This window comes from Copadichromis virginalis, linkage group LG20 (genome assembly GCF_057382275.1).
Source record: "Copadichromis virginalis isolate Kocher_CV1m ecotype Utaka linkage group LG20, C_Virginalis_male_GT1.1, whole genome shotgun sequence".
Classification (NCBI taxonomy): Eukaryota; Metazoa; Chordata; class Actinopteri; order Cichliformes; family Cichlidae; genus Copadichromis; species Copadichromis virginalis.
Window position 1 is genome coordinate 19542178 of NC_140637.1, and position 10183 is coordinate 19552360.

Here is a 10183-nt window from a genome sequence, read left to right on the forward strand (position 1 = left end):
CGCCGCAAGGGGGCGCTGCCACCTCCTCCCTCTGCAAACACATAGACACCAACGGAACTAAGCGCAGTTTTTATCTATCATTCCCAAAATATATAATTATGCACGCACGCCATTCACTGATTTCTGTGCTTGAGTTTGAACCGGAAGAAGGTCCTGTATGAGCAGCATCGAGCCAGGCTGCTGCTGCTGATGTGTCTTTGAGCAAGACCAGTCCAGGAACTCTGGATTGCCCCAGACCGTACGCCCTGATTCATTTATTGTTTTGTTTTTGTTCATAAACTGTGCTCTGTTTGGTGAAAACCTCTCCTGACAAACTATATGAGTCCTGTATTGTAGCTATCCCCAGAGCTGTCAAACTCGCGGCCCGAGGGCCACATCTGGCCCACCAAACGGCGTAATTCGGCCCACTGGATGGCGCAAAGTGTTAACATTAATTAATTACTCCAGTGTTTTTAATTAAATGCGCTATTATTATTATTATTATTATTATTATTATTATTATTACAGGAGTGAAAATGTCTGGAAAAAACTGTGTGAATGCTTTGTGCCTTTTCCTTGTGATCAGTACACTGCAATGCACATGCAGTTACAGTAGATTAAATAAATGTGGAAAAAAGAACAGAGATACTGTTGAATTTTACTTTGCCTAAAGATCTTTGGGCATTTTATATATTTTGTAAGTGAATTATTGAATAAATTAGAAAAGTACCTTACCAAGAAGTACTACCTTCTGTTCTCTGGCATTTTTTATGATGACTGGATTGAGGAGTGTCTTTCACTTGAGTTTATGCTTGTTTATTTTGATGTTTGTTTTTGTTTTGTAATCTCTATATAGGCTCCATGGCTCAGGTAAACGCCTTGAAATGATACTTCTTTAAATACGCCATTTTTGTTAAGATCAAGTAGTGAATTTGACACTCCCGACCTAAATAAATTGTACTTGTTTGCCTGTGTATGGTTCCAGTGTCGCTTTCTGTCCTGAAGAGGGCAGTGCGACATTTTTTCCCAGTTTGTGCACTGCAGGAAAAATTGTACTGTTTGTCCCTCCGTGTTGCCGTAGCTTGCGCGGCGGGATTGACTTGAAGGAGCGTCACAACAAACGAGCATGTACTTTGACTTTGTTTTTGAAACAACGAATGAGAATTGACAGCACTATACAAAACACACTACGAGGTAAGGACCACTAAATACAAACGAGGCTCTTGCCAAAGCATTATAAGATTACAAACTAGTTAACTTTCTTCAGCTGGTGATGTTAGCTAGCTTCCCACGCTCTAAAAGCTACAGCGTCCACTACTTCTGTGTCTGCCTTTACCTGACGAATCCACTGTGTTTTTGCAGGGTCCGGTGGAATAATTTCTCCGTGTAGAAGATGTGCTCTCTGGCTCTTTTCCCCCCTCCGTTGCCCTACGGACAGACCACTGTGTGCGAGTCCAACAACGAGTTGCTGTCGGGGAGCAGCACTGAAGACCAGCTGAAGCAGGTCCGACTCAAACCTACAGACTTATCAGTCTCAGCTAAGACAGACAGTCATGTTTCCAGTGGGGTAACTTATTAAGCGTCATTTTGTAGTCTTAATTATTATTTGTTTTTTGTAATTGCTTTTTCAATTCAGTTTAGTTTGTTAGTTTTACGGCAGGATTTGCCCCTTTCAATTAATGGTAAACATTTAAGAGTTAGGGTTTGTTTGTTTTTTTTGGTTTTTTTTGGTTCAGCATTACCATATAATTTTACCATATAACTTATGACATTCAAGATTTAAGACGTTCAAGACAGACTGATTCCTTGTAAGTCTTGTAAGTTAATATCAGTCTTAAATAGTTTGCTTTTTCCCAAGTAGATTTTACTCTAATTTTCATTATAATAAACCTTAGTATTGGTGCTCCCTGAAGTTGCAAGTAAGTAGAGGTAGTGAAAGTTTAAATACCTGGTAAAGCAATAGGAAGTGCACAAATGAGGTGACGTGCAGGCTCCTTCAACTCCTTCAAAATCAGTAGTTAAATCAGCCCCAACTACTGATTTTGAAGGATAGCAGCAAGAGTGAAAGGGAAGAAATACCAGATCTGAGAGCTGTTGTGATGTATAGTTTGGAGATGGAAAAGAATAAAGAAAAATTCCTTTCCCATAAAATAAAGTGTTTAACAGCATTTTAGCTCAGGCTTGTAGGTATTTGTGTGGGTTAATTGCGTTTTTGTTGTTATTCATCCTCATTTTGAACCACAGGAGTGTACTGTGTACAGATTTTCTTTGTGTTATTAAGCAGTGTAAAATCAATGGTTATCAGCTTACTCTTAATTCCGACTTTCTGTTTCTGTTCTGTGTGTACTCACAAAAAAGGAGTGGTTGCTTCAGTCTTCATCAAAATATACAATTTAAGTGCCCCATACTTCAGAGGCACCAGATGTAAAGAGAAATAGAAATCTATAAAAACAATATAACAACAAAGCAAACACAGGTGGTGCAAATAAGGCAAAAGAGCAACTCTGGCTCTAATCATTAATCTTATGAATTCATAAGTTAATATATAAATTTAGCTTCTTTGTGTTCACACAAAAGAGCTTCATTGTATTTTAATTAAATTATAATCCCTTCAGTGTGCTCAGCTCTGACACAGTCCCATAGTCTATTAAAGGAGATGTATCAATCACTTACGCTTTTAGGCAGATCAAAATGAAATTAATTTTCCTGATTTAGGTTTCTTAGTGATAACTAACCTGCAAATACATTTATTAATTTATTAATTTATTTTTTCATCTTCAACTCAATGCGTGCAGTACAATGGACTGCCTTACTGACAGACTTTATCTAGTAGTATAACCAAAGTAAGCTACACTGATTGATTGATTGGTAATTTATTTCAAGCATGTAAACAATAGACAGGTACATTTAGAAAAGAAAATAAGAGAGAGAGAAAAAAAAACTAACACTCAACAAGTTACATGTATGTGCAGAAGTGATGTGAATTAACCGATACACAAAGGCTACTGCCATCAGGATATCTCATTCACATTAAAGGTTTTTAAATGTGATTTAAAAACCTCACTTGTTGGGGTCAGGCTGATGTAGAGAGGCAGCTCATTCCTAAATGTCCATTATGTTGTTGTATTTTCTGCAGGACTTTAGTCCTCCTAGTCTGTCTTTCCCTCGAGAGTCTCTGAAACTTCACAGCCGCACAGAAAACAGCAGCAAGGCAGCTTTCCTGGACCACTCGGAAACCCTGTGGATGAGGAGTGCAGCAGCATGGTACGTAGCCAACATATAGACCACCTGATAACAAAGCCGTGCAATCATTTACCAGCTGTTTAAGTACACCTGTGTTAAATGTAAACTTATATATAAACTTAAAGCCTAACAATCCTGCAATAAATTGCACCTTCATGAAGGTTGTACTTTTCAAGTTCTGTTGAAAGTGTGTTGCCTTTGTAGCCCTGCTAAACTGCTGCCAATACTGTTTCTTTTTTTTAGTGTACGCTCATTGATATCAATGGATTGGGCAAAATAAAATAAAAAATCACCAATCAGTGTATTGCTGTACAGCTCATTTAAAATGAAAACATTAGCGTGCAAATATATCGTGTAGTTCAGCGTTCCCCAACCCCTGGGTCACGGACCGGTACCTGTCCATGAGTTGTTTGGTTCCGGGCCGCGAGAGTTGAGGCTTGGGTGTGAAATTTATGGTTTTGGGGATTTTTATCGTTAACTCAGTTTCCCTGGGTCTTTTGTTGTAGTTTTGTGTCTTATTTTGAAAGAAATATTTACACGTTACCATAGCGACCAGAGAGCATTAAAGGGCAGAGAGGAGGATGTTACTCTCAATGTTGTCGGCGCATTTCAGGAGGACGCTGCTAATAAAGTTACACAATTACACAGTGAGTTCGTGTTTATTATTATATTTACAAAATATCACAGTTTTTGTCTTGGTTGTATCATTTTATTTTGTTGTTTTTATCCGCGACACCAAAGGCCGGTCCGTGAAAATACTGTCTGACATTAAACCGGTCTGTGGTGTAAAAAGGTTGGGGACCGCTGTTGTAGTTGAATCGCCACAGCAGCTAAATTTCAGGTCTAAGTTGATCTTTGTGGCACAACTTTAAACCAAAGGGTTTGTGGTGTGCTCGCTCTTCTCCTCTGGTTACATGCAGTTGTTTTGATAGCAATAAGTAAAATCCCAAATAACTCTGAAACAGTCAGTGCAGCAGCAAGAAATCAGAGCAACTAAACAAATAGTCTAACCTGATGTCTTCTCCAAGCTTTAGAAACAAAAGGGGGCTTCCTTAAAAACAACACATGTACTACACAATATACAGGATGTATCAAAAATCATCTGATTTCAGCGTGCTTTAAATGCACAGCCATTCACCAGTAATGATCAAAATATGTATTCTTAGAAAGAGAGGATTTCACGTGGTTGCCCATAGGTAACGTAACAGCAGTGGTGGCTGCAGTGACTCCAGACATGCAGAAGTATGGGAAGAGTTTGATTATCATATGGATATGTGCCGTGTGTCTTTCGTATGCAAAACTTTATAATCACCCATGTTTTTTTTTTTTTTCTTTTAAATTTACCACAAACTTCTTAAAAAATGTATTCTTTCTTTATTGTCACCGTAAAATATTTCTTGATATTTATTTATTTAACAGACATCCCATTAAATAAAGATACATTTATTGGGCAATAATAAAGACTGTAATTCATTCTTCACCTCTCCTTATCAACGCAGCCTCTCATCCTCAGGATGTTTTTAAAACCTTCCTGCTTCAAGGGCACAGGAAGGATTTCTGTTCGCAGCTGTTCAATTAAATTGCTCTGGACAAAATTCTCAACCAAATTAATTCGGTAGCTTTTAATCACTGTGTTTTTCAGAGTAATCAGTTATGTTTAACCTTTAGCAAACAGCAATCTGCGAACGTGCTGTCAGTCAGTTATAAAACAGCCACGAATTAGTAAACAGGACATCTCTACAGCTTAAACAGAAGGCAGCAGCTGCACCTCATAGTCATGCAAAGCATCTCAATCTGCCTGAAAAGTCGCACCTTATTTCTTACTTGATACAGAGCAGCTGATAAAAGTGTTTCAGGAACGATTTTATCACGTTGTACTGAGTGTATGACAGACAAAGAAAATGTGTTGATCTTGTCCGTGTGTTCCAGGAGGGATGGCGGTTTGACAGGGTTACTGAATGAAATTACCAACTCCCACCCACACGGTACGTGATGCCCCAAAATCTCGTGTTTTGCTTTAGCACATACATCCCTAAACCTGCACACACAGTAATGCGCAAACACGGTGACTCTCCTGTTATCTGCGATTTTGCAGTGCCCAAATGGTTGTCGATGAGTTCTGGTTGTATCCTGGCATTGCTCCGATGGGTCTCTTCTTTTCACGGCTCCCTGTTTCCTCATCTCACAGTAAGTTCTCTCTGCTCGTTAATTATCTTCCACTTGATTATCAGTCGCTTTTGGGTTCAGATTTAAGTGTTTTTATTTAATTATATTTTAATAGTTGAGCAGTGAAGACATGATTGCTGAATTTTCACAAGTGCTGAACTGGTAAGCACCAACTTGGTGAACTGTTCATTTTTCTCATAGTTAAAGCATTCAGTTATGTTTTTTTTATTGTTTATTAATAATTTTTTGTTTTAATAAACAAATGTAAAGCTACAAGACCTGGCTGACTTATTCACTTTTTATGGTAAATGTGTCATTCTGAAAAAAAAAAACGATGTCATCTTAATAAATATTTAGAATTTTTTTTTTCTCTCTAAAAATGTTAATTCAAATCCTGATATTCAACCTTCTTTACCAGGTCGGACTGTGTGGTGCGAGCCTTTGCCTGGCATCCACATACAGATAAATTTGCTGTGGCCCTGTTAGATGACTCTATCAAGATCTACAACCCCAAAAGGTACCGAAACTAGATCTGAGGAAAGCACGCTGGTACCAAAATGTTCCTGCTTTCTTTGCAACTTGCTTTCATTATTTTGTTCGAGATCAAAGAGTAACACAATCTTCAAATGCGTCGTGTCAGGTTTATCAGCTTTAAAACCTTTTTACAGCATTAGATCATACTTGTCTTCTGCCAGCTCATAGATAAGGTCTCAGGTGGTAAACGAAAGTCTAAATGCTTTTAGTTGTTTCTTGGATTTTAATATTCTCTATACACACACACAAAGATGAAAATATTTGTCAATCAAAGCTCTACAGGGAAAAATGAAATCTTAAACTGTGTCAACCTCATCGAGCCATGTTCGGTTTGTTCTCTGAGTCATTCTGTGAGATTATTCTCATTGCTTTGTCTCCTTTTGTTCTCCCTCAGTGCCACAACTCCCACACTGAAGCACCGACTACAGAGGAACGTTGCAGTAGTGCAGTGGAAGCCGCTGTGTGCGTCTGCCCTCGCAGTCGGGTGTCAGAACTGTTTACTGGTTTGGCATGTGGACCCTTGCTCACTGTCAACCAGGTATGTAAATTCAGGTCATGTACGAAACATTGAATTCAGGTCTCTTAAAAAATGCCAGAAAAGCAAGTTTTACATTTAATGCGGTGCTGAATTTTTTGGTAGTTAGCTAGCAAAACATTTGTTTTGTTTTTTTCCCTACAGCTGTTGGAAGGCACTTATAAAATTAAAAGTGGCATTGTTGTGATATGTTGTGACATAGCAATACTGCTACCTGTAATAGGAGGCTGGCTCATTAAGTGTTAAAAGAGTTTTAGTAAAAACTTAAATCACAGATTACTCAGGTGCTTTGTTCTGGCAAAAAAAAAAAAAGGATTTCAGTAAGAATGAAATGGTGGTTTTGGAGCCGTACATTATAATCTATATTAGTACATTAAATTAAATCTCTTAAATTACATTTTTGACTATTAGAGTTTCAGTGTTGCGGTTTTGGACTTAAGACCGTCCATTGTACATTTGCCTTCCTGTGTAATATTAAAGTCGCCCTTTTTTTAATAGTGTTCATTTTTACCTTGAATTAAGCACCTTCACTGTTTCCTTATCGGAGCTGTATTTGCTCTCTAATATACCCCATTACTCTTCCTGTCATCTCGTTTCAGGCCTTCAGCTGGGTGTGCTCATGTTTTGTCTCATCCCGGTCACGCTCCTGTCACTTCCATCGCTTGGTCTCCCAGCGGATCTCTCCTTCTCTCTGCCTCGCCCATGGACACGGCAATGATGGTAACGAGGCTGCAACTTCATCTCTGAACTGCAGACGGTGATTCGCAAAATGACTAAAATTCACCTCAAATGCATCTTTCAGGTGTGGGACGTGGCTGCAGAAAGCTGCGTACCACTTCAGCGTGTTGGCGGCGGTGGGGTTACTTTCCTGTCCTGGTCTCCTGACGGTAGCCATGTCCTAGCTTCTACACCTTCAGCCCTGTTCAGGTGCGAAACAAAACTTAAGAGCTCAGAAGTTTTACACATCTCTCATTCGCTGATTCGGAGCTGCTGTAGTACATCTGCTGTGTTATAATAGAGGCCTGTTCATCCTAATGAATATTTATGAGCATGTGGGGGATTAGCAACATATGTTGGAGTTTAGCGTGTGTTAATACAAGATTATAAAAGGACAAAAGCTTTAAAATAAAAAATCTCTTCCCAGGGTTTGGGAGACCAGAATGTGGACCTGTGAGCGCTGGCCGTGTATAAAAGGGCGCTGCCAGGTGAAACATTGTCATCATGTTTGATGTTTAAATAGGTGACGCATTTCTTTAATACAACATGTTTTATAGGCATTATTGTCTGTTTTGGTTAGTCTGGTTGTTGGAGTCCAGATGGGAGTCGACTTCTCTTCACTGTGCAGGGCGAGACGGTCATCTATGCTCTGACCTTCACTAACACACCAGGTTACCTTAACTGTTGGCATTAATGAGATACTTCTTACAACTTTTGAAACTTGACAGCTTACTTTATGGAGTTTTTAAAATATCTGTTCTTATTATTCAGCAGCCGTGCCTTCAGGCACATCAAAAGGGCCGCATGCAGCAGTTGTGGTGGCTGACCTGTCAGAGACGACTTTTAACACACCAGATGGAGACATCGTGTAAGAACTCTGAAAAAAAGTGGCTAATTGGCTATCTGTCAGTCTAACTACATGAAAACGAGTACATTGATCTTCCTGAAAGACCCAAAAAGAACAGTGAAAATTAGCACGCAGGAAGAATCCAGCAGGAAAATGACTGAGCTCAAAACCTTAGTGTAGCTTTATACTTTATTGGTATTTTAAATGTAAAAAATAATGCTCATTTACTGCCTTTTTACTTAAGTTCTCACCATAAATGTAGCTCTGTGGTCAGGTACAATCTTTGGTACTTCTTCTGCTACCATAGTTCAATTCTGCAGTATATTAAATTCATAGTTTTAGTTTAGGTATTAATTACCTTTTGCATGCAAAACAAGTGATCAGCTTATAAAACATGATCCATTTTTTACAGATTACATTCCTCACCAGTATTCCAAGGAGTAAAAATCCACTACGTACTTTGTTATATGCATCCATAGAAATGATTTGGTGCAGCAATGACAAACGGCACTCTCCATAATATATATATTTTTTAATAGTTCAAGTACACTGTGTTCCCTCTGTAATTCCCTTTTTACTTAAATACAGCCTCTACATATTTCTACTGGGAAGTGACCCAAGCAGTTTAATGTTGGTCACCTCATGTCTAATTTGTTTGCCAGTGTTGGTGGAGAGATCCAGTCCTTAGCCTGGGATCCGAGGGGAGAGAGGCTTGCAGTGCTTCTTAAAGGTATCACCTCATTTCTCTTCACCCTCATGGACTTTGTTAGCGTTTAAGTAACTCATCTCAGCCTTATTTTTTCCTCTCAGGTGATCCACGGGCAGCCGACCGGTCTCCAATCATTGCTGTGTTCAAGACAAGAGTCAGCCCCATCTTTGAGCTTTTGCCGTGGTTTGTATATTTATTCATGTCGTACTTGCATAGCTTTATTACAGCTCACACTAATGTGTTTCTCTGTGAAACTGCTGTACTTCCTGTCTGCATGTGTTTGATTTGTTTTTCTTGTTCAGCGGTTTTGTTCAAGGGGAGCCAGGAGCCGAACCGAGACTGATGCAGTTCCACCCAAATTTCCGACACGGAGCTCTGCTCACTGTGGTCAGTCTTAAAATATTAAATTCCTGTTTTAGTTCCTTTATGCTGTTTTCATCCTTTATTTTTTAAACTCCACCTTAATCATGTCAGCCTTAGGGAATCCTAAGGTCCCTGAAAGTCAAAGCATCAAAATCCATTTCCTCAAAAAAAAATCAATCAAGTTCATTAAAATATAATTTATTGATCCAGGTATCTGATGTTACTGTTGATGTTTTCTCTCTTTGTTCTCAGTGCTGGTCCAGTGGAAGAATTACCCATGTGCCTTTCTATTTCCTGAGTGCCAGCATCCCGCGTTTGGGCCCCAGCGGCAGTCCGACACTGCCTCATGTCCAGGAAAGGCCCGCCGACTTTGCCAATCAGTCTCTCTTTACAGAGCTCATTTCCTGACTGCCCTCCACCCACCATCACACGGTCACTCATCATGTTTTGTTGTGGATTGTTAATAAATATGTTGAAAGTGCTAAATAAACACACGCTTGCTGCATTATTTCTCAAATATTTGTTAAAAGCTGAGGTTAAAGGTGATCTATGATGTGATCTATGACTTTGTGAAGACAATACTTCAAACTAAGATCTTCAAATTGATGCTATAGAGGTGTGTATTAAAGATCTCAGACAAGTATAAATCATATGGTCAAGGTTAGATCTTGTCAACATGATAACTCGAGAAAAATGTCACTCAGGATTTTGAATTGACACCATAGATGAATCTCTCCTCAAAATTTGGTGCCCTTAATTTCAAGGTCCGAGTTCAGGTTTTCTAAACATCCTGTGAATGCGATGTTCAAGAAAGATGTCACCTCAGATTTTCTAATTGATTCCACAGTCTCATTTGCTAGGAGGCCGATGGGCAGGACTGGTAGCTGCCAGCCAGTTTAATGATGTCACTGAGAGAAGATTTCTTCTGTGGTCATCTCAGGCTTCAGTCACACAGGCTTGAATAGCAGTCACTATTAAATGTATGGTGGTAGCTGGCTGACACTGGGTGAAATCAGTTGCAAAGAGGTTTCTGTAATGGGCAGCAGAAAATTGAAACACTTTTTCAAGTCCAGTGTAAAATAAGAAAATT

General features: G+C 39.1%; 1 protein-coding gene across 2 annotated transcripts; it reads left to right on the plus strand.

Annotated features, from left to right (window-relative positions):
- The first annotated feature begins 1033 nt into the window (after window positions 1-1033).
- aaas (achalasia, adrenocortical insufficiency, alacrimia) lies at window positions 1034-9610 on the plus strand. 2 transcript variants are annotated; one of them, XM_085444365.1, is made up of 17 exons: window positions 1034-1173; window positions 1342-1483; window positions 3116-3243; window positions 5152-5207; window positions 5318-5409; window positions 5504-5550; window positions 5807-5905; window positions 6317-6460; window positions 7057-7177; window positions 7260-7384; window positions 7602-7662; window positions 7755-7845; window positions 7946-8042; window positions 8684-8751; window positions 8832-8913; window positions 9033-9117; window positions 9346-9610. In XM_085444365.1, the coding sequence occupies exons 2-17, from the start codon at window positions 1373-1375 to the stop codon at window positions 9499-9501; spliced, it is 1563 nt and encodes a 520-aa protein (XP_085300491.1). In that variant the 5' UTR covers window positions 1034-1173; window positions 1342-1372; the 3' UTR covers window positions 9502-9610. The 2 variants fall into 2 exon arrangements, with proteins under 2 accessions (XP_085300491.1, XP_085300492.1); XM_085444366.1 differs by having other exon boundaries at window positions 7949-8042.
- The last annotated feature ends 573 nt before the right edge of the window (window positions 9611-10183 follow it).